The 24,556-nt window shown below is 48.0% G+C and overlaps 1 protein-coding gene across 1 annotated transcript in view; it reads right to left on the bottom strand.

Annotated features, from left to right (window-relative positions):
* The window catches only part of HTR2A (5-hydroxytryptamine receptor 2A), a 33,665-nt gene extending 10,120 nt beyond the window's left edge, over positions 1–23,545 (bottom strand). Inside the window, exons 1-2 of the mRNA XM_009906263.2 lie at positions 23,109–23,545; positions 16,713–16,913 (exon numbers count right to left, since the gene is read on the bottom strand). Of these exons, the coding sequence (XP_009904565.1) occupies positions 16,713–16,913; positions 23,109–23,523 (616 nt within the window). The 5' untranslated portion in view covers positions 23,524–23,545. The remainder of the gene's footprint in view (positions 1–16,712; positions 16,914–23,108) is intronic.
* Between the last annotated feature and the right edge of the window lie 1,011 nt (positions 23,546–24,556).

Raw genomic sequence — 24,556 nt, forward strand, 5'->3', positions numbered from 1 at the left:
CAGTCTCTTCTTAAACAACTCCAGGGATGGTGACTCCACCACCTCCCTGGGCAGCACATTCCAATGGCCAATCTCTCTTTCTGTGAAGAACTTCTTCCTAACATCCAGCCTAAACCTCCCCTGGTGCAGCTTGAGACTGTGTCCTCTTGTTCTGGTGCTGGTTGCCTGGCAGAACAGATCAACCCCCACCTGGCTACAACCTCCCTTCAAGGAGTTGTAGAGAGCAATGAGGTCTCCTCTGAGCCTCCTCTTCTCCAGGCTAAGCAACCCCAGCTCCCTCAGCCTCTCCTCACAGGGCTGTGCTCCAGACCCCTCCCCAGCTTTGCTGCCCTTCTCTGGACACCTTCCAGCAACTCAACATCTTTCCTAAACTGAGGGCCCCAGAACTGGACACAGGACTCAAGGTGTGGCCTAACCAGTGCTGAGTACAGGGCAGAATGACCTCCCTGCTCCTGCTGGCCACACTATTCCTGATCCAGGCCAGGATGCCATTGGCCTTCTTGGCCACCTGGGCACACTGCTGGCTCATGTTCACCTGCTGTCAACCAGTACCCCCAGGTCCCTTTCTGCCTGGCTGCTCTCAAGCTACTCTGATCCCAGCCTGTAGCACTCCATGGGGTTGTTGTGACCAAAGTGCAGCACCTGGCACCTGGACTTGTTCAATGCCATCCTGTTGGACTCTGCCCATCTGTCCAGCCTGGCAAGGTCCCTCTGCAGAGCTCTAACAGATCAACATCTGCTCCCAGCTTTGTGTCACCTGCAAATTTACTGCTGATGGACTCAATCCCCTTGTCCAGATCATCAGTGAAGCTATTGAACAGGCTGGGGCCCAGCACTGATCCCTGGGGCACACCACTGGTGCCTGGCTGCCAGCTGGCTGTGGCACCATTCACCACCACTCTCTGGGCTCAGCCTCCAACCTGTTCCTAACATAGCACAGAGTGCTGCTATCCAAGCCATGGGCTGCCAGCTTGGCCAGGGGTTTGCTGTGGGGGATTGTGTCAAAGGCCTTGCTGTTCTTGGCAGCAGAAAAAGAATCTCTGGGGAAACATGCTATTGAGACTGGTTAGAGACATATTCAAATTTTTATGGTGAAGAAAATAATGGTAAATGATTGTGCTTAACAATGTACCTCTGTATATTTCACTTTAGAAAAGCACAAGCAGAAAATCCTTAGTGTCTTCCTGCTTCATTTCTCTTTCATGTTCTTAGTCCTGAAGCTTATTTCTTACAAGTGCAGAGATGTGTCTGTGCAAATTAATTGGTAGGACTGTGGTAATAAATAGAAACCAAATTAGAGGAGCATTACAGGGAGGACAGAGCAAGACATAAAGGACAGTTGCCCTCTTTTGGCTCAGCTGATTAGATACCAAGGGCTCCAGGATAGGCTGAGTTATGAAAGGAAAGCTCTGATGAAGTCAGTTGCTGCTTTGATAAAATCCTGTTCCCTTTCAGCATGTGCACACAGCCATATTTCCTAGAGGCAGCAAGAACCCAGCCACAGGAAGCAGTTCCTTTGCTCTTTGCTTTAAGTGCTCTTGCAGCCTATACACACCTCAAATCCCTTCCTTTGCTGTGCTGCAGGACTTATTTACAGCAATCCTGTGTCCTTCATGTCTGGTCATTCTTGTTTCCTTGTTGGATTTTCCAGTGCTTCTGAGAAGGGCAACAAGGCTGGGGAGAGGTCTGCAGCACAAGCCCTATGAGGAGAGGCTGAGGGAGCTGGGGTTGCTTAGCCTGGAGAAGGGGAGGCTCAGGGGAGACCTTCTTGCTCTCTACAGCTACCTGAAGGGAGGTTGTAGCCAGGTGGGGGTTGGGCTCTTCTCCCAGGCAACAAACACCAGAACAAGAGGACACAGTCTCAAGCTGTGCCAGGGGAAGTTTAGACTGGAGGTGAGGAGAAAGTTCTTCCCAGAAAGAAAGATTGGCCATTGGGATGTGCTGCCCAGGGAGGTGGTGGAGTCACCATCCCTGGAGGTGTTCAAGAGGGGATTGGACGTGGCACTTGATGCCATGGTTTAGTTAGTCCTGAGGTGCTGGGTGATAGGTTGGACTTGATGATCTCTGAGGTGTTTTCCAACCTCATTGATTCTATGATTCTATGACATGGAATTCACAAATGTCTTGTGGTAAACATTAGGGAATCACAAGCAGCTGGGGCTGATCACTCTTGGAGGCTGTTTCCCTTCCCAAATTAAGATATTTATCTAAGCCAGTGACAGTCATAAATTTATAACTTCTTTTGAGTAGAAATTAAACCATTTCCACAGGGAAATTAAAAACATCAGTGAAATTTAAAGAGCTTTCACTGAGCATACAGAAAGAAAAATGAGTGTTTGACCTGGTCTGCTGCATTTCACTGACGGAGAGGAGAGGTTCGGAGAGGAGAGGTGAGGAGAGGAGAGGAGAGGAGAGGAGAGGAGAGGAAAGGAGAGGAGAGGAGAGGAGAGGAGAGGAGAGGAGAGGAGAGGAGAGGAGAGGAGAGGAGAGGAGAGGAGAGGAGAGGAGAGGAGAGGAGAGGAGAGGAGAGGAGAGGAGAGGAGAGGAGAGGAGAGGAGAGGAGAGGAGAGGAGAGGAGAGGAGAGGAGAGGAGAGGAGAGGAGAGGAGAGGAGAGGAGAGGAGAGGAGAGGAGAGGAGAGGAGAGGAGAGGAGAGGAGAGGAGAGGAGAGGAGAGGAGAGGAGAGGAGAGGAGAGGAGAGGAGAGGAGAGGAGAGGTTCGGAGAGGAGAGGAGAGGTTCGGAGAGGAGAGGAGAGGAGAGGAGAGGAGAGGAGAGGAGAGGAGAGGAGAGGAGAGGAGAGGAGAGGTTCGGAGAGGAGAGGAGAGGAGAGGAGAGGAGAGGAGAGGAGAGGAGAGGAGAGGAGAGGTTCGGAGAGGAGAGGTTCGGAGAGGAGAGGAGAGGAGAGGAGAGGTTCGGAGAGGAGAGGAGAGGAGAGGAGAGGAGAGGAGAGGAGAGGAGAGGAGAGGAGAGGAGAGGAAGAGAATAGAATTAACCAGGTTGGAAAAGACCTTTGAGATCATGGAGGCCAACCTATCACCCAACACCATCTAATCAACTAAACCATGGCACCAAGACCCCCATCCAGTCTCTTCCTAAACACCTCCAGTGATGGTGACTCCACCACCTCCCTGGGCAGCACATTCCAATGGCCAATCTCTCTTTCTGTGAAGAATTTCTTCCTAGAGAGTGATTCACCAGAAGTGGCAGGTTTGTCCATACAGAAGCTTTAAATCATTAGCAGAACCTCTGATCCCTCTGCACAGAGCTCTGCTGGAGACCTGTGGCATCTCTTGCAGTTTTTCCAAATAAACATTCAGCTCTTCATTAGAAGGTCAGTCACATCTCATCACTTCTAATCTCCATGGATGAAGTGGTTACACAGATGTCAGCAGCCTACATTTGCTGAAGGTGAACGTTAAACACAGACCGCTCCTGACTCCCAGATGACCGCAGGAGTAGCTGCCAGCTGGCTGCACTGGACTTCAGCTCTGCTCAGCCAGCATCCACCAAGGAGACTAATTCTTCAGCCTCCTCTCCATGTTTAGAATTAGACCTAGAATTGGGCCTAGAATTGGACCTAGAATTAGAATTATCATAGTATCATAACATCAGTCAGGGTTGGAAGGGACCACAAGGATCATCTAGTTCCAACCCCCCTGCCATGGGCAGGGACACCCCACACTAGATCAGGCTGGCCACAGCCTCATCCAGCCTGGGCTTAAACACCTCCAGGGATGGGGCCCCAACCACCTCCCTGGACAACCCATTCCAGGGCTTCACCACTCTCATGGGGAAGAACTTCCTCCTCATATCCAGCTATGAAACTTCTGATGGCTGCTGAGGGCTAACTTGTTACATGCAGTGTATGCTGCATGCACAGTAATGTTTAAATATATTACAGATAGATAAATAGACAATAAGCTAGGAAATTATAGAGAGATCTTAGATATTCCATTATCATAAGCAATTAATATGACGGCTCCTAGGGCAGTCTAAGTGACAAGACTCTTCACTATCCCAGTTTTCTACTTCTGGCCTTTTAATTGGCATGATTTGCTGAATGCTGATAATTTACTTAGCTCTGCCTTAATCTTATACTGAACTGAGTATAGATTGCTGGTGGTGTCTCACTGAAATTACCCCATCAGTGCTCTTTGACCTCATTGTGTAGTTCAAAAGGAGCCCAAGTGTAGCTATCAGATTAATTGCTTAATTATTATTATTATTATTAGTTAACAACAATTTTACAGGGTCTGAAGGGCACAGAGAAGCAAAACTGTAATTCTTCTGGATTTTGTAGTCCTCTGACCAAGTCCCACTTTTTCCAGCCCACTGGCTGGAAAGCAGCCCTGAGGAGAGAGCCTTGGGGGTGCTGGGGGAGGAGAAGCTCACCAGGAGCTCTCAGTGTGCACTTGCAGCCCGGAAAGCCAATCAGATCCTGGGCTGCAGCAAGAGAAGTGTGGCCAGCAGGGCAAGGGAGGGGAGTCTCCCCCTCTGCTCAGCTCTGCTGAGACCCCACCTGGAGTCCTGCCTCCAGTTCTGGAGCCCCTATTCCAAGAGGGATCTGGAGGTGCTGGAAGGTGTCCAGAGGAGGGCCAGGAGGATGAGCAGAGGGCTGCAGCACCTCTCCTATGAGGACAGACTGAAGGAGTTGGGGCTGTTCAGTCTGGAGAAGAGAAGGCTCCCAGGTGACCTCATTGTGGCCTTCCAGGATCTGAAGGGGGCTACAAGAAGGCTGGGGAGGGACTGCTCAGGATCTCAGGTAGTGATAGGACTAGGGGGAATGGAATGAAGCTGGAGGTGGGGAGATTGAGGCTGGAGGTGAGGAGGAAGTTCTTCCCCATGAGAGTGGTGAAGCCCTGGAATGGGTTGTGCAGGGAGGTGGTTGAGGCCCTGTCCCTGGAGGTGTTTAAGCCCAGGCTGGATGAGGCTCTGGCCAGCCTGATGTAGTGTGGGGTGTCCCTGCCCATGGCAGGGGGGTTGGAACTGGATGATCCTTGTGTTCCCTTCCAACCCTGACTGATACTATGATACTACTATGATTAATCCTGATCTTTGACTAGCCTCTCTGTCTCCTGTTATGGTTGCTTGCAGATGCTGCTGATTAAGCAAATGATCATCACCTTAATACTTACACAAGGCGACCGCAGCAAGGGCTCAGCAGCTTTTGAGTTAGATGTCCTGAAGCAGTGAGTAATTTGGAAGGGAAAGCAGCATGAGAAGCAGCTTGGAGACCTGCACTGGTCTGAACATCATGATTCAGGCTTCTGTGATTTATGCTTCGCTACCCACCTGATCAATAATGTCCTTCACCCTGACTGAACTGTTCTTGTGTCGCATCAGTCAGTGCCCTGGTCACTGAGAAGATGGCAGATGCAGAAGAGATGAGAGAGTGATAGATCATATCTGCCTGCATTGCCCATCTAGAGATGCCTGGGCACATGCTAGATTTGTCTTCCTGCTAAATGTCACAAACCACCTTGAAAATTAAACATCAATACATGAACTGCCCCTACAGCAAGAAACTGATACTCTGAATGCTGGAAGGTCCCCAGTGCCACAGGCTGGGGACAGAGTGGTTGGAGAGCAGCCAGGTAGAAAGGGACCTGGGGGTACTGGTTGACAGTACGCTGAACATGAGGCAGCAGGGGGTCCAGGTGGCCAAGAAGGCCAATAGCATCCTGGCCTGCATCAGGACTAGTGTGGCCAGCAGGAGCAGGGAAGTCATTGTGCCCCTGGACTCAGCACTGGTTAGGCCACACCTTGAGTACTGTGTCCAGTTCTGGACCCATCAATTTAAGAAGGAGATTGAGACACTTGAACGTGTCCAGAGAAGGGCAACAAAGCTGGGAAGGGGTTTGGAGCACAGCCCTGTGAGGAGAGGCTGAGGGAGCTCTCCTACCCTCTCACAGATCGATACCTGCCCCCAACTCGCTGTCACCTGCAAACTTACTGAGGATGGATTCAATCCCCTTGTCCTGATCATTGACAAAGATATTAAGGAGCATGGGGCCCAGCACTGATCCTTGGGGGACACCACTAGTGCCTGGCTGCCAGGCAATTCAAAATTTGCTGTAGATACCTGGGAATATGTCATCTCAGCTCTGACAACACCCCCTGGCTTTTATTAGCTGGACTTCTGCTTAGAAATGCTGCCAATGGCATGGGCCAGGAAATGCCTGGGGAAAGTTAATTGCAGCCTGAGTGTGCAAGAGCTCAGAGTGTTCCTGCTAATTGGGGTAAATGTGAGGGTTTCCTTTTAAATTGCAATTGTGTGCTGTGTGTGTCTCTCACAGTGTTGTAAAATGCAAACTCTGGCTGAAATAAGGCTGAATTATGTAAAATACACAGAAGAGGCTGTGGAATGGCTCTGTCTAATATTTAGATGAATGAAAATTTCTGTGCTCTTGACATTTTATTTTGTGCAGTACAAGGCTACCTTAACCACATTATTTTTACTTCAGAAGGTGATGAAAGGCAATTACAGCCTGCAAATGACAGAGCTTATAAATCCCAACATGATTCCTTGGGCACTTCTTTTCTGCTCATTTACATAGCATGTGGCTTCTGCTGCACAGAATTCCCTGCCCCTCTGGTTAGAAATCCTCACACCATTTCTTGGTCAGTATAGGATCCCCTTTTGATCATAGGATCATAGTATCAGTCAGGGTTGGAAGGGAACACAAGGATCATCCAGTTCCAACCCCCCTGCCATGGGCAGGGACACCCCACACTACATCAGGCTGGCCAGAGCCTCATCCAGCCTGGGCTTAAACACCTCCAGGGATGGGGCCTCAACCACCTCCCTGGACAACCCATTCCAGGGCTTCACCACTCTCATGGGGAAGAACTTCCTCCTCACATCCAACCTCAATCTCCCCACCTCCAGCTTCATTCCATTCCCCCTAGTCCTATCACTACCTGAGAGCCTGAGCAGTCCCTCCCCAGCCTTCTTGTAGCCCCCTTCTGATACTGGAAGGCCACAATGAGGTCACCTGGGAGCCTTCTCTTCTCCAGACTGAACAGCCCCAACTCCTTCAGTCTGTCCTCATAGGAGAGGTGCTCCAGCCCTCTGCTCATCCTCCTGGCCCTTCTCTGGACACCTTCCAGCACCTCCAGATCCCTCTTGGAATAGGGGCTCCAGAACTGGAGGCAGGACTCCAGGTGGGGTCTCCCCAGAGCTGAGCAGAGGGGGAGAATCCCCTCCCTTGCCCTGCTGGCCACACTTCTCTTGCTGCAGCCCAGGATCTGATTGGCTTTCTGGGCTGCAAGTGCACACTGAGAGCTCCTGGTGAGCTTCTCCTCCCCCAGCACCCCCAAGGCTCTCTTCTCAGGGCTGCTTTCCAGCCACTCACTGCCCAGCCTGGATTTGTGCCTGGGATTGCCTCCACCCAGATGCAGGACCCTGCACTTGGTCTTGTTGATCAAGTTCTGTTGTGGAGTTCTACTGCAAAAAGATCAGAGCAGGTCTACAAACGTGTTCTTTCTGCATTTTGCAGGTCCTCACATAGCACTTTCTGCAGAAAAGGTCATGCAGTGGTAGGTGGGACCTAGGACCTTTCCCCCTTCAGATGGAGAATCCAGTCTGGATCCTTGTATGTATTGCACACTGTGTAATATATAGCCTTGCATAGAAGGGTGAACAACAGGAGCAGGGAGGTCATTGTGCCCCTGGACTCAGCACTGGTTAGGCCACACCTTGAGTCCTGTGTCCAGTTCTGGGCCCCTCAGTTTAGGAAAGATGTTGAGTTGCTGGAAGATGTCCAGAGAAGGGCAACAAAGCTGGGGAGGGGTTTGGAGCACAGCCCTGTGAGGAGAGGCTGAGGAAGCTGGGGTTGCTTAGCCTGGAGAAGAGGAGGCTCAGGGGAGACCTTCTTGCTCTCTCCAACTCCCTGAAGGGAGGTTGTAGCCAGGTGGGGGTTGGTCTCTTCTCCCAGGCAACCAGCACCAGAACAAGAGGACACAGTCTCAAGCTGCACCAGGTGAAGTTTAGGCTGGAGGTGAGGAGAAAGTTCTTCCCAGAAAGAGAGATTGGCCATTGGAATGTGCTGCCCAGGGAGGTGGTGGAGTCACCATCACTGGAAGTGTTTAAAAAGAGACTGGATGGGGCACTTGGTGCCATGGTTTGATTAGATTGTGTTGGGTGATAGATTTGACTTGGTGACCTCAAAGGTCTTTTCCAACCTGGTTAATTCTGTATTCTCTGTTCTAACTCATAATAGGCACTGCAGTGGTGCTGCCTTTTTTCTTACAATATCCCATTTACTTCACCACAAAGAGAGGCTGACTGATTATAGTTCATATTGCCAACCACAAATAGCTACTTATTCATTCAAAGCAGCCTGATAATAGAAGCAGCCTGCTCCAATTGCACTTAATGGTTTCTTTTGGTTTGTGGATGGTTTTTTCCTTGGTTTGTTTTTGCCAGTAGCTTCAAGGGGTAGAAGAACATGCTCCTTATGGTCTTCAATGAATAAAAACTGCTCCAAAGAGGTAAGAAAAGGCACATATTCAAGTTGTGACCACTTGTTTTACCCATAAAGCAGAATGTTTGCTGCAAAACAGACAGCACAAAGTGAGCCTTTTCCCTAGGCAAAACCTTTCATCTCCTCCTGATAATCAGTTCATTAGGCAAAGGCAATGGTAAAAGTGTTCCTCATAATTATTTTGCATTTGACAATACTTATATCCTGGTGTAATGGATTCTTCCCCATCCAGAGGTATGCCAGGTTGCTCCATGTTTCTGCTTTGGAAATGTGGCCCTATGGGTTTAATATTGGTATTGCCTAAACCTCCCCTGGCACAGCTTGAGACTGTGTCCTCTTGTTCTGGTGCTGCTTGCCTGGCAGAACAGACCAACCCCCACCTGGCTACAACCTCTCTTCAGGGAGCTGTAGACAGCAAGAAGGTCTCCCCTGAGCCTCCTCTTCTCCAGGCTAAGCAACCCCAGCTCCCTCAGCCTCTCCTCACAGGGCTGTGCTCCAGACCTCTCCCCAGCCTCGTTGCCCTTCTCTGGACACATTCAAGAGTCTCAATATCCTTTTTGACTTGAGAGGCCCAGAACTGGACACAGGACTCAAGGTGTGGCCTAACCAATGCTGAGTCCAGGGGCACAATGACTTCCCTGTTCCTTCTGGCCACACTGTTTCTGATACACTCCAGGATGCCATTGGCCTTCTTTGCAGCTGGACACACTGCTGCCTCATGTTCAGCCTACCATGATCCAGTACCCCCAGGTCCCTCTCTGCCTGGCTGCTCTCCAGCCCCTCTGACCTCAGCCTGTAGCACTGCATCTACCTTGTAAGGAGTGTAGTGTAGCAGATATTTCAAGTTTAGCTCCAGCACTTCCAAATTTAGATGCTGAAGTGTAAATCTGCATTGTCAGTGCACAGTGCTATGTGTAGTTATTTGCAGTTTGATGCCTCTTGGCAGTATATTCCACATTATAACAAGTGGTCTTTTCCTGTGCCAAGCCATCCCTAAATTGCATTTGCATGAACCAGCAAATTATGTCATCTGGAAGAAATGGATGATGTGGTGGATCTGGGATTCCCAACCTGCTGCCCCTCAGCTCTTTGTGCCTTTTGAAAACACTGAAGGGACTTTCAAATGAAAGCTCTCTCTGGCAGAAGGAGGAGTGAACTGAAGGAGGCCAATGCTGTCAACAAACCACAACCCAGAGACACTGAGAGTTGTCCTCCCTCTATCCCAGCTGCTTCCCTGGCCCTCCATGCTCTGTGGGACAGGAAGAATTCACATGGAGAAACTGCCAGCTGCCTGGGAAGAAGGTGTAAGCCTCTATGTCAGCATAAATCTTCACACTGCCAAATGATCAGAGGGCTTAGCTGCACCGAGTGTTTCTCCTAAACCTGGAGGTCACCATTTGCATCCTGCACTTTGGAGAATGTTGCTTCACATGCTACAGGATCCCTGTATTTCTGAAGCCTCAAAAGCAATCACAACATTTTAAGAGGGTTTTGCAGTGGGAGATATTTCACCAGCTTCCTCCAGCTCCACTTTGGACTTTTTTTTTTCCCCCTGCATAAAAAAAGTACTGTATAAATCTAAGTTGTTAGAGACTGGGGAGAGCAGAGACTGCCTGAAGGCAGCCAACAGATGTGTAGGCTGAGTGTGAAATGATAAGAGAAGAAAAAAATCAGCTAAGAGGATTTGGGCTTCATAAAACTCCACATTACTTAGACCATTAACAGGGGAACAGAGAGAAATAAGGAGAGCAGAATGATAGATATAAAGGCCTAACATTCCTGGCTGTAAAGAGGACACAGTCTCAAGCTGTGCCAGGGGAAGTTTAGGCTGGAGGTGAGGAGAGAGTTCTTGCCAGGAAGAGAGATTGGCCATTGGAATGTGCTGCCCAGGGAGGTGTTCAAGAAGGGATTGGATGTGGCACTTGGTGCCATGGTTTAGTCATGAGGTCTGTGGTGACAGGTTGGACTTGATGATCTTTGAGGTCTCTTCCAACCTTGGTGATTCTGTGGTTCTGTAACTATTTTATGTGAGGATTTTGTTGCAGGAGAGAGTGACACATTGTTGGCTCTTGCAGAGCAACACATTCCTTAGGCCCACTTAGGACTCAGGTGGCCAAGAAGGCCAACGGCATCCTGGCCTGCATTGGGGATAGTGTGGCCAGCAGGAGCAGGGAAGTCATTGTGCCCCTGGATTCAGCACTGGTTCAGCCACACCTTGAGTCCTGTGTCCAGTTCTGGGCCCCTCAGCTTAGGAAGGACATTGAGAGACTTGAATGTGTCCAGAGAAGGGCAACAAGGCTGGGGAGAGGCCTTGAGCACAGCCCTGTGAGGAGAGGCTGAGGGAGCTGGGGTTGCTTAGCCTGGAGAAGAGGAGGCTCAGGGGAGACTTCATTGCTCTCTATAACTACCTGAAAGGTGGTTGTAGCCAGGTGGGGATTGGTCTCTTCTCTCTAGCAACCAGCACCAGAACAAGAGGACACAGTCTCAAGCTGCACCAGGGGAAGTTTAGGATGGAGGTGAGGAGAAAGTTCTTCACTGAGAGAGTCATTTGCCATTGGAATGTGCTGCCCAGGGAGGTGGTGGAGTCACCATCCATGGAGGGGTTCAAGAGGGGATTGGACGTGGCACTTGGTGCCATGGTCTAGTCATGAGGTCTGTGGTGACAGGTTGGACTTGATGATCTTTGAGGTCTCTTCCAACCTTGGTGATACTGTGATACTGTGACCCCAAGTTGCTTTCCCTGTATTTTTACAGCCTAGGCTCCATTTCCCATGCTATGAATTGCAGTTTAAAGCCAGCCAAAATTCAGCTCTCCTTTTTCTAGGCAGGGGTAGTGCCCGGGCTCTTCACACCTGTTCTCAGTAATGACCTCTGTGCTTTCAAACAAATGGAATAATTTCCAGGGTTTCATGGGCTTTTGCCTTCAACAGCTACAAATAATCCAATTATCTGGCCACTCGGGGTGCTGGGTGATTTAAGAATTAAAGAGGTGATTAGAATCTGTTACAGTAATTAGAATCTATTTCAAACCAATTGCCTGTGGCAGTGCACGGGCTGGGGAAGGAAAGGCTGCTGGCTAAATCCTCTTCACCCACTCAATGTAAAACTAAAAGGCAGAACAATTATTATTTTCATTATTTATTTTATTTAAAGGCCACACCTGGAGTCCTGTGTCCAGCTCTGGGCCCCACAGCTTAGGAAAGATGTTGAGCTGCTGGAAGGTGTCCAGAGAAGGGCAACAAAGCTGGGGAGGGGTTTGGAGCACTGGTTAGGCCACACCTTGAGTCCTGTGTCCAGTTCTGGGCCCCTCAATTCAAGAAGGACATTGAGACACTTGAACATGTCCAGAGAAGGGTAATGAAACTGGGGAGAGGTTTGGAGCACAGCCCTGTGAGGAGAGGATGAGGGAGCTGGGGCTGCTTAGCCTGGAGAAGAGGAGACTCAGGGGAGACCTTCTTGCTCTCTACAACTCCCTGAAGGGAGGTTGTAGCCAGGTGGGAGTTCTCAGGCAACCATCACCAGAACAAGAGGACACAGTCTCAAGCTGCGCCAGGGGAAGTTTAGTATTCAATATTCAGTATTCACTATCACTAAGGCTTGAGGTGAGGAGAAAGTTCTTCACTGAGCGAGTCGTTTGCCATTGGAATATGCTGCCCAGGGAGGTGGTGGAGTCACCGTCCCTGGAGGTGTTCAAGAGGGGATTGGATGTGGCACTTGGTGCCATGGTTTAGTTAGTCCTGAGGTGTTGGGTGATAGGTTGGACTTGATGATCTCTGAGGTCTTTTCCAACCTTATTGATTCTATGAGGGATTGAACTAGATGGTCTTTAAAGGCCCCTTTCAACTCAAAGCATTCCATGATTTTGGAATCACTGAGCTCAGTGTGTGGGTATGGTTCTAAAGACTGAAAAGAAATGTAGGGCTTAGTAAGGTGGGAATTGAGAACAAGGCAGAGAACATTGCTGTGCCACATGGTATGCCTGTGTCTTCATTTTTGTAGTCTGGTTGCCTGTGTCTCTAGGAGGATGTGAAAGCACTAGAAAATATTCCAGGAGGGCTGCAAAGATGACCTATGCATGGGATATTGCCACATAGACAGATCCTATATAGGTTTGGATTCAGCCTGCTAAAGCCAGGGGAAGCTTAGGCTGGAGGTGAGGAGAAAGTTCTTCAGCCAAAGAGAGATTTGCCATTGGAATGTGCTGCCCAGGGAGGTGGTGGAGTCACTGTCCCTAGAGGTGTTGAAGAGGGAATTTGGCATGGCACTTGAAGCCATGGTTTAGTTAGTCATGAGGTGTGGGGTGACAGGTTGGACTTGATGATCTCTGAGGTCTTTTCCAACCTTATTGATTCTATGATTCTATTTACAGTGAGGGAGTTGTTGAGGTTCTCTGATCCATAGGTTCCCTCCTCCTCTGGTAAAATGAGCCTCTGCAAGGGAGCACAACAGCTTTCATTTCATTCTCTTGCTTCTTGCCTTCCATCTTGTACATCATGAAACTTCACAGGGAGCCAGCTCTGCTCCCAATTGCAGGAGCAAGGTGAAACCAAGAGGATGTCTAACTGAGGCTGGAAACCTTGAGAAACTCCTGCTTCCCTGAATTTGTCAGTGAGATGGCACCCACCCCATGCCCGTGAACAGCACACTCTGCCTGACACTGGTTCTGCCTGTGCTAACCATTGCTATGGGAAAAATGGAAAGAGATCAATAATTTATAGCCCTTCCACTCTAAGTAGCACTGAGAGCCTGGAGCCTGGGAAATGATACATGAAACTCTTCTTTGTTCAGAAGCCATTTCCTATTAGTAAATTATGCAGAATGCTCCTCATCCTTCAGAAACCATTTCCTTGCTATTCTGAGATGGATTGTGGAGGATCAGGAGGAGGGAGCCAATGACTGACTGACAGCAGGTTGGAATTAGAATTTAGAATTAGAATTAGAATTAGAATTAACCAGATTGGAAAAGACCTTTGAGATCATTGAGTCCAACCTATCACCCAACACCATCTAATCAACTAACCCATGGCACCAAGCGCCTCATCCAGTCTCCTCTTAAACACCTCCAGTGATGGTGACTCCACCACCTCCCTGGGCAGCACATTCCAATGGGCAATCTCTCTTTCTGTGGTTGCATGGCTGATCTGGCATCCATAAAGGCTCCTTGTAATGCCATCATTTCTCTTTATTAGTATAACGATATGCCATGGTGCAAAGTGAATTCAGCCTGACAAGGACGAGCTCAGCAGCTTTTTTACTACCTGCTGAGTGTTTGTGACCCTGTCTGTCCTCTGGAGCACATCACATATAGCAAGGCTCATTCATGACACAGTTGCCAAGTTGGGAATGGACCTGTGTTCCTTTAGCTCAGCTCCGAATGCCCCTTGCTTCCTCAGGAAGCTGTATCAGGAACAGTGTGGCCAGCAGGAGCAGGGAAGTCATTCTGCCCCTGGACTCAGCACTGGTTAGGCCACACCTTGAGTCCTGTGTCCAGTTCTGGGCTCCTCAGTTTAGGAAAGATGTTGAGTTGCTGGAAGGTGTCCAGAGAAGGGCAACAAAGCTGGGGAGGGGTTTGGAGCACAGCCTTGTGAGGAGAGGCTGAGGGAGCTGGGGTTGTTTAGCCTGGAGAAGGGGAGGCTCAGGGGAGACCTTCTTGCTCTCTACAACTCCCTGAAAGGAGGTTGTAGCCAGGTGGGGGTTGGTCTCTTCTCCCAGGCAACCAGCACCAGAACAAGAGGACACAGTCTCAAGCTGTGCCAGGGAAAGTTCAGGCTGGATATCAGGAAGAAGTTATTCCCAGAAAGAGAGATTGGCCACTGGAATGTGCTGCCCAGGGAGGTGGTGGAGTCACCATCACTGGAGGTGTTCAGGAAGAGACTGGATGGGGTGCTTGGTGCCATGGGTTAGTTGATTAGATGGTGTTGGGTGATAGGTTGGACTCGATGATCTCAAAGGTCTTTTCCAACCTGGTTAATTCTATTCTATTCTAAACCAGCTCAAGAGCACTTAAGAGTGATATGGAGAATGCACACTGGAAAAACTGGACAGAGTAAGGAATATGTTTTCTACTGTTAAAAAAGTCACTGTGAAGATAGAGGCAGTGATTCATCTAATCTAAATGAAGACATCTGCATCTGAGTAGCTCCAAACTTCCTTTGGAGTTGCAAGCTAGGTGCATCTGTGCTAGATCTCTACATCTGAATGCACCCCAGAGCCATGTGTGGTGCTGTTAAACCTTCACCAGCTCTTGGAGGATGCAGAACTTTTCTCCTGCAGAAAGAGAGCTCCCACTATTTTGGACTGTGCAAAAGAAGCTAGAGCTATTTTCAGCCATAACAATCCTAGGCTGCTATTTCTCAAAATCTGAGCCAGGAGGGAAGCCAGGAGACAGTTCAGAGCAGCAGGCAGGCAGCAGGGTTAGGCATCATCTCCTTTCCTTCCCCTTGGAAGAGTGGTAATGGATTACAGCTACCACTTGCAATTATTTGTATTAGTCAGGAAGCAGCTAATTGCCTTTGAATGCTGGCAGCACTCATCCCTCCCAGGGCAAGAGAGTGAGGTTTTGTCTGCTTTTCAGTAAGTGAGATGGTGCTCAGGTGGTCTACAAAATCAGTCATGCTGAAAGGGGACTGTGCTGGCAGCGTGTTGGAAATCCCTACCCCAGGTGTGTAAGGAAATCCCTGGTGGCATCAGACGCCAAGCTCTTTCCACCTCCCTCACCACGAAACTTCTCTGGACTGAGGGTGCCACCACCACCATGGGAATGGAAGAGGGGAACTCCTGCAGCTTATTTCAAGCCTCTGGGTTCAGCCAGAGCGAACAGAGATTGATCTAGGGAGTCTTTCAGGGCATCTATTTTATGCTGCAATTCAGAGCTGCCCTGTGGGGAAACTTCTTCTGTTTAAGGTGTGCACAGAGTATCTAATGCCTCCTGAATAAGATGCATAAATACCTCACTCTATGCACACAAAGAAAGGCAGAAAAGATCTGGCCATAAGAAATACCTCAATGCACATTACCCTAACAAGGAATTTGGAACTGCAGACTTAAATAAAACAGAGATCTCTCTGTTCCTTTCAGTTGAGATAATTTCTTTTCTTTTCAGATGTCAAGGTAATCATGGATAATTAATATGGGAAATAAACATGCACCCAGCAGTCCTATCAGAGTGGCTGGAGAGCAGCCAGGCAGAAAGGGACCTGGGGGGACTGGTTGATGGTAGGCTGAAGATGAGCCAGCAGTATGCCCAGGCAGCCCAGAAGGCCGATAGCATCCTGGCCTGGATCAGTGTGGCCAGCAGGAGCAGCGAAGTGATTCTGTCCCTGTAGTCAGCACTGGTTAGGTCACACCTTGAGTCCTGTGTCCAGTTCTGGGCCCCTCAGTTTAGGAAAGATGTTGAGTTGCTGGAAGGTGTCCAGAGAAGGGCAACAAAGCTGGGGAGGGGTTTGGAACACAGCCCGGTGAGGAGAGGCTGAGGGAGCTGGGGTTGCTTAGCCTGGAGAAGAGGAGACTCAGGGGAGACCTTCTTGCTGTCTGCAACTCCCTGAAGGGAGGTTGGAGCCAGGTGAGGGTTGGTCTCTTCTCCCAGGCAACCAGCACCAGAACAAGAGGACACAGTCTCAAGCTGTGCCAAGGGAGGTTTAGGCTGGATGTTAGGAAGAAGTTCTTCACAGGAAGAGATATTGCCATTGGAATGTGCTGCCCAGGGAGGTGGTGGAGTCACCATCACTTGAAGTGTTGAAGAAGAGACTGGATGGGGCACTTCGTGCCATGGTTTAGTTGATTAGATGGTGTTAGGTGATAGGTTGGACTTGATGATCTTGAAGCTCTTTTCCAAATTGGTTAATTCTATTCTATTCTATTCTATTCTATTCTATTCTATTCTATTCTATTCTATTCTATTCTATTCTATTCTATTCTATCCTATCCTATCCTATCCTATTCCATTCCATTCCATTCCATTCCATTCCATTCCATTCCATTCCATTCTATTCTATTCTATTCTAATGTATATTTTTTCAGTGCCAGTGCTGCTCAGGTCTCCATCATTTCCCATTGCTGCTGTTGTTGATTTCCACTGCATAATTACTACATGAGAGCACTTCTTCGAGTGTGGCAAGCGAAAGATTGCAGCCAGAGAATACAGGTCTAGACTGCATAATACATATATTCAAATCCTCTCAAGGGCTAGGAATCTACAATTCCATGCTGAAATATTGCTTCACTTACCAACTGATATGGTCCAAACAGCAATGATTTTTGCAAAAGCCTTAGTTCTTGAGTTAAACCGGCTGTGATGGATGGGGTTGCGGATGGCAATGTAGCGATCCAGGGAGATGGCACAGAGGTGCATGATGGAGGCAGTGGAGAAAAGCACATCCAAATAGATCCAAATGGCACAGAGCTTTGTAGGTAGAGGCCACGTGTACCCTGCACAAAAGGAAATTGACATCAGTTAAGAATGTGACATGAAATAATGGGACGTGAGCCAGCAGTGTGCCCAGGTGGCCAAGAAGGCCAATGGCATCCTGGCCTGCATCAGGAACAGTGTGGCCAGCAGGAGCAGGGAGGTCATTGTGCCCCTGGACTCAGCACTGGTTAGGCCACACCTTGAGTCCTGTGTCCAGTTCTGGGCCCCTCAATTTAAGAAAGAGATTGAGACACATGAATGTGTCCAGGGAAGGGCAACAAGGCTGGGGAGAGATCTGGAGCACAGCCCTGTGAGGAGAGGCTGAGGGAGCTGGGGTTGCTTAGCCTGGAGAAGAGGAGGCTCAGGGGAGACCTTGCTGCCTACAACTACCTGAAGCGAGGTTGTAGCCAAGTGGGGTTGGTCTCATTTCTCAGGCAACCAGTACCAGAACAAGAGGACACAGTCTCAAGCTGTGCCACTGGAGGTTTAGGCTGGGTGTTAGGAAGAAGTTCTTCACAGAAAGAGAGATTGGCCATTGGAATATGCTGCCCAGGGAGGTGGTGGAGTCACCATCCCTGGATGTGTTTAGGAAGAGACTGGATGGGGTGTTTGGTGCCATGGTTTAGTTGATTAGATGGTGTTGGGTGATAGGTTGGACTCAATGATCTTGAAGGTCTCTTCCAACCTGGTTAATTCTATTCTATTCTATTCTATTCTATTCTATTCTATTCTATTCTATTCTATTCTATTCTATTCTATTCTATTCTATTCCATTCCATTCCATTCCATTCCATTCCATTCCATTCCATTCCATTCCATTCCATTTAATTCTGCTTGCAAAATGCTCATGCTTGATGTTGTAATTAACCATTTCTGGCAGAAAATCTATGGGAAAAGAAGCAGTTTTGTCATTGTAACCCTGCAAGTTCTCAGTTCTGTTTTTGTTATTGTTATCCACATGATTACTGCATTATTAACACTGCTTGATAAGAAAAGTCACTAAATTCTGAAACCACAGCTTTAGATGTAGTGGGAGAGGAAGCAAGAAATGTATTTTGTTGCCTGTCACTGGTATTTATCTCACCTGTCTTTAGGCACCTACCACATACTTAAATAAGGATGTTCCCTGTATCCTCCCAGTTAAATATTAATAGGCTCCTCCAAGTGGAACTAATCCAAAGTAAAGGCATTAGTATTTACAAAGATCCAACCCACATCTTCTTTACTGCAAATTAAGCTGTCCCTTTTTCTCTTCTTCTTTCCACTAGCCATGAAGAATAATTGATTGCTGTCCTTTCTGGAAGCTATTGGAAGATGCCTATCACGTCTTGCTTAGTTTGGTTGCTTGGGGTTTGGGTTTTTCCCTTCTCCAGACTAAGCAAAGACAATTCCATTATCTTTTGCATACAGATGTTACCTTAAAAACTTTTGTGTTCTTGTTTCTCTGCACTGGAGTCTTTTTCATTTGTCCACATCTTGCTTATCGTTTGGTGAACCAGACAGGACTCCTGGTTTTGCAAAGGCCTCCTGACTGCTAAGTGAAATAGAAGATTGTTTCACAGGGGAACAATTGCAGGGAATATTCTTCCTTGCACCACCCAGAATGATGGGTGCCTTTGCATGAAAATATACCTGTGACATATGCTTAGCTTAGGATCCATTTTGACAGCCAGATCTTGTTCAGCTTTCCTGAAGCCTTGACAAATTTCCCCAGCAGTAGTTGGTTTGCTGTCTTTCCCCTAAGTGGGTACCATTGAATTTGTCCTTACTGAATGCTATTTGTTCAAGTCAGACTTTCTCTTATGGGGTACAGGTGATTGTTGATGATTCTGATCCTGTCCCTCTGAGTGCTTGTAACCTCTTCCAGATTTATGATTTCAAAATACTGTGTAAGCAGAACCTTAGAATCATAGAATCAATAAGGTTGGAAGAGAGCTCAAAGATCATCAAGTCCAACCTAGCACCCAACACCTCCTCACTACTAAACCATGGCACCAAGTCCCACATCTAGTCCCCTCTTGAAGACCTCCAGGGAGGGTGACTCCACCACCTCCCTGGGCAGCACATTCCAACAGCTAACAACTCTCTCTGTGAAGAACTTTCTCCTCACCTATAGCCTAAATTTCCCCTGGTCCAGCTTGAGACTTGCAGGCCCTCTGTTCAAAAGCCCTTCTAGTCCTGCAGGAAACCACTAATAGCTGTTCTTGGAGCAAGTTTTGCAGTTAGCCATGTCCTTAACTTGTGGTGATTTAATTTAGAGCATATTGCACTGGTTAGGCCACACCTTGAGTCCTGTGTCCAGTTCTGGGCCACTCAATTCAAGAAGGACATTGAGACACTTGAACGTGTCCAGAGAAGGGCAATGAGGCTGGGGAGAGGCCTGGAGCACAGCCCTGTGAGGAGAGGCTGAAGGAGCTGGGGTTGCTTAGCCTGGAGAAGAGGAGGCTCAGGGGAGACCTTCTTGCAGTCTACAACTGTAGACAGGAGGGGGTTGGTCTCGTCTCTCAGGCAGCCAGCACCAGAACAAGAGGACACAGTCTCAAGCTGCACCAGGGGAGGTTCAGGTTGGATGCTAGGAAGAAGTTCTTCCCAGAAAGAGAGATTGGCCACTGGAATGTGCTGGCCAGGGAGGTGGTGGAGTCACCATCACTGGAGGTTTTTAGGAAGAGACTGGATGGGGTGCTTGGTGCCATGGTTTAGTTGATTAGGTGGTGTTGGGTGCTAGGTTGGACTTGAAGTTCTTTTCCAACCTGGTCTATTCTATTCTATTCTATTCTGTTCTATTCTATTCTATTCCCAGCAGCAAGTGAAGCTGGCCAGGATGGCTGGGCAGCTGCTCATTGGTAACAGGATCTATGGGGAAACTGTTTTGAGTAAAGGGCTAGGGAAATGCTGTAAGGCGAGAGAGAAGAGAGGAGAGAGGAGAGAGGAGAGAGGAGAGAGGAAGGAGGAGAGAGGAGAGAGGAGAGAGGAGAGAGGAGAGAGGAGAGAGGAGAGAGGAGAGAGGAGAGCATCAGATGAGGCCATGCCTAAGGTCAGCACTTGGCTGGTCAGGAGCCCTCTGATAAGCCTGGTCACTCCACTGCACCAAGAAGTTACACAGCACCTGCCAATAATTCCAACAGCTTCTCCACACTGGCAGGGGGCAAGTCTCTGACGCAGGAGCAACCAGTATTTGGCAGCCAATACATGTTCTAGTGGGAACCAGCAGTGTTGTTAACTATAAATGTTCAGCTCTCTGGAGCCGTCCTCCTTGGTGGGAATGATTTGGGGTTTTAGGGGTTTTGTTTGTTTATTTGTTGGTGTTTTGGTTGTTTGTGGGTTTTTTTTGCAGCAGAGGTTTGTGCTGTTGTGTGGACAGAGGAACGCCTGCACCAAAGGCTGCAGGCTGGGCAAGCATATAGCCAGGGCACTTGAATGGAAGTTGCCCACAGTAGCCATAAAGCTCTCAAGCAGAAAATTGTGACTCTGAGCAAAACAGCCACAATGCCCCTTCAAGGGTCTGGAGGTACCCCAGCAGAGAAAGGTAGATGCAAAGGCCCCCAGGTAGGGATCAGGATTGTCAGCATATGTGATGTGGCTAATGCTGCCTGCATCCTGCCTTTCTCTGGTCGGCTAAGGCCAAGCAAGTGCTCCTGCTTAAGGGGAAGTTTCCCTCTGCACAATCACTGGTTGTTCTGGAGGCTGCCAGTGCACCATGCTGAGATGGTTCTTCTGCGTGCACCACTGGGTATTTTTCACCTCAAGTTACCCTGCAAAGGCCTCTCTTTCTTGACCTTGAAAGGGAAGAAGCAGATAGAGAGGAGGCAAAGCCTGCACACTCCCTCCCCTGTGGCTTCTGCCACCCTCCTGCTCCTCTGTGCCAGCAATCACAAAGGAGGGTGACGCAGCCTTAACCCCCTCAGTGAGGGTTTTGGCTCTGCTGCATGCAGGAAATCCTCCTCCTGGCTTCCAAACGACTCCTGAACCGTGGCTTTCGGGCATCTCTCCTCAGCAGCAGAGCCCGGCCAGCAGGAGTCCCTGTTGCATGTCTCAGGGAATCAGGCAGGCTTTAGAAGGGATTCTAATCTCACTCATCGGATGATTTCTGCTCCCGCAGCTCTCTTTTATGCCGTCTACCACCAGAGGTAATTGCAGCACTAATACAACAAATCAAAACGTTACCCTGATGCCAGATACAGTTTACAAATGCTGCTGAGGGCAATCGATGGAGAAATAAGGAGAGTGACAAACGAAATTCTGGTTTTCTGAATGAAATCTCTCTTCAGGCACAGGCTCATGCCTGACCTTTAGTCCCAAACCACCGAAGCAATAGAAACCTTTCCAAACAACCTCGCTCTCTTCCTGGCACTCTCTGGCTTCCCCTTGAACTGGAGCAGTTCGGTTGTGGCACAGGGAAACTCATTTCTCCAAGTTCAGGGACTCTGCCAGCCTGACACTATTGGTACTGAACACACAGGCTGCTGGGGGCTTTTTTCCCAGCATGAGCTGTGCTGCAGGTGATTTTGGTGAAAATGAGAAGAAAGATCTGCTATTAATCACCTCCAAGGGTATGAACTGTGAGTTGTGAGTCACTTACATCCTCCAATAACTTCTCTTAAGAGCCAAGAGCTTTGCATTTGTAAATGTTACTGAAAGTCAAGCAAGAATGAGGTCCTATCCATGTATTTTTTAACTCCCACAATATTTATTCCAACATTTGCTGGCAAGTAGATGTCTGGGAGGATAGTTGTGTTAAGGCAATTGTTTGCATTTGCATTGCTTCATTGAAAAACCCACAAAGTGATTCCCCACTTGGAACCTTAAAGGAAGGCATTGCTGCTTCTGTGCATATTTGCAGAGCAAAATGACTGACAGGACCCTACCTGCTTACTAGGAATACTGAAAATCCTGAGCCAAGAGGGAAAACCTGAAAGAACAGAGGGAGCAAAGCATCTTCCTGTGCACTTTGAGACAATTCATCCAGCAACTGAGTAACAAACTAATGTTTTGCACTGCATTTAAAATGCCTGTAAGCAGAAACAGGAAGTAGGGATAATGAAGGACTTCACCTGTTCTTACCTAAAGGAAGTCATTAGTGCTTCTGTGCATATTTGCAGAGCAAAATGACTGACAGGACCCTACCTGCTTACTAGGAATACTGAAAATCCTGAGCCAAGGGAGAAAACCTGAAAGAACAGAGAGAGCAGAGCATCTTCCAGCAACTGAGTAACAAACTAATGTTTTGCACTGCATTTAAAATGCCTGTAAGCAGAAATAGGAAGTAGGGATATAATGAAGGACTTCACCTGTTCTTACCTAAAGGAAGTCATTAGTGCTTCAGTGCATATTTGCAGAGCAAAATGACTGACAGGACCCTACCTTCTTACTAGGAATACTGAAAATCCTGAGCCAAGAGGGAAAACCTGAAAGAACAGAGGGACCAAAGCATCTTCCTGTGCACTTTGAGACAATTCATCCAGCAACTGAGTAACAAACTAATGTTTTGCACTGCATTTAAAATGCCTGTAAGCAGAAACAGGAAGTAGGGATAATGAAGGACTTCACCTGTTCTTACCTAAAGGAAGTCATTAGTGCTTCAGTGCATATTTGCAGAGCAAAATGACTGACAGGACCCTACCTTCTTACTAGGAATGCTGAAAATCCTGAGCCAAGAGGGAAAGAATAGAGAGAGCAGAGCATCTTCCAGCAACTGAGTAACAAACTAATGTTTTGCACTGCATTTAAAATGCCTGTAAGCAGAAATAGGAAGTAGGGATATAATGAAGGACTTCACCTGTTCTTACCTAAAGGAAGTCATTAGTGCTTCAGTGCATATTTGCAGAGCAAAATGACTGACAGGACCCTACCTGCTTACTAGGAATGCTGAAAATCCTGAGCCAAGGGGGGAAAACCTGAAAGAACAGAGAGAGCAGAGCATCTTCCTGTGCACTTTGAAACAATTCATCCAGCAACTGAGTAACAAACTAATGTTTTGCACTGCATTTAAAATGCCTGTAAGCAGAAACAGGAGGTAGGGAAATAATGAAGGACTTCCCCTATTCTTACATTCAGTGAGATATGCTTCCTGACCAGTTACACATATTTCAACTTGCATGGAGGGGTCAGCATTTTTTTTTTTTGCTGGTAAGAAAATGAGATCTTCCCAGTGACATTGTGCATGCAAGGTTTAAAGCTTCTCAGGACATGCAGTCAGCTACACAGCTAATACTCACCGTACAGTATGGTTAACATGGACACGGGCATGACAAGGAAACCCAGCAGCATATCAGCTATTGCAAGTGACATTAGAAAATAGTTGGTAGCATTCTGTAGTTTCTTCTCCAGTGACACAGCCATGATGACAAGAATATTTCCAGCAATGGTTAAAACAATCACTATCACTGTCAGCAGAGCTGGCCAGTTTTTCTGTGAGAGCTGGAACAGGGAAGAGTAGCAAGGGGCACTCATGTTACTTTCACATGAGAGATTGGTTAGGTTTTCAGAGTCCACTGTCAAGTTGAAGAGATGCGATACATTAATCTCTCCAGCTCCATAAACAGTTCTGTAGAGCCTTCTCTCCCGATTTATTTGTATCATGGAGTTTGCAGTGGGGTTCACAGAGCCCTCCTCATCACAAAGAATATCCATTGCTGAGTCCAGAATGGGTGAGACAAACAGTGGGAAACAGGAAAATATCACCCTCTGTCACCATCAGGCTTTATATTCCTCAGCTCTCCACGCCAGAAGTTCAGGGAGCACAATCTTCAGTTGCCTGTATTTTTGCCACTAGTGTGATGTAGAAAAAGCAAACCATGCCAGGATTACTCCAAAAGCTGAAATGTTTCCTTTCCAGTGCCATAGGAAGTCCAGTGTTGGCATACATTGAAAATCCAGCTGAAAAGCAAAACCAAGCTGTAGGATAGAGAACGTGGACTCGAGGCTTGAGAGAGCAAAAAGGTTGGAGCAATGAAAGAGGGAAAATCACCCCAAACTTTTGCAACCACTAGGACTGCCCTCTGGAGCTACATCTTATTGCTATTGGTAACTGTGATCACACAATTTTAAACCCAGCAGTATTAAAATAGCTTGCCATACCAAACAGCAGAGCTCTTGCTTCCCCATTAAGAAAGTTGATTAAAGATTCCATCCAGCGTCTTTCTTTTGAAATAATTAGGTATGCTCTCCTTATTTATAGTTCATCTTCCAGAAGATGGCTGAGAGACTCTGAATTCGCTGGCATTTCAGTAGAGTTTTCAGCCTCTTACCAGAAATCACACTGCTTTGGGGAGCCAGTTGCAACTTCTGGCCCAGCCTGGCTGCAGGATGGAAATCAAACCACCAAACAATTAAAAAACCCAAACGATTTAAGGAAGACTTACGTCGTACCTCAGAGCTTGCTTTCAAACTGCAAAGAGGTGTGCTTTTTTGCCCTGATTTTCCACGTTCTTCACTGTGTTTAGCCAGTTCTGTGTCCTTTTTCTTCAGCCTTCTCCAAAACGGCGGTATTTCCAATAGTTTGGGGTTGGTTTCTTTATGGTTTCTTTTACTTCTGAACTGCACACTTGAGTGAAGCCAGTCCCTGTGCTGTGAGGCTTGCTCTTTTCTTCTGAGAGACAGGCTGCTTGTCGACTCTTTCCTTGTGCATTTCCCCGCCCCAGGGCCAGCTATATTTAAAGTAGCA

The sequence above is a fragment of the Dryobates pubescens genome, chromosome 7, assembly GCF_014839835.1.
Source record: "Dryobates pubescens isolate bDryPub1 chromosome 7, bDryPub1.pri, whole genome shotgun sequence".
In the NCBI taxonomy this organism is placed as follows: Eukaryota; Metazoa; Chordata; class Aves; order Piciformes; family Picidae; genus Dryobates; species Dryobates pubescens.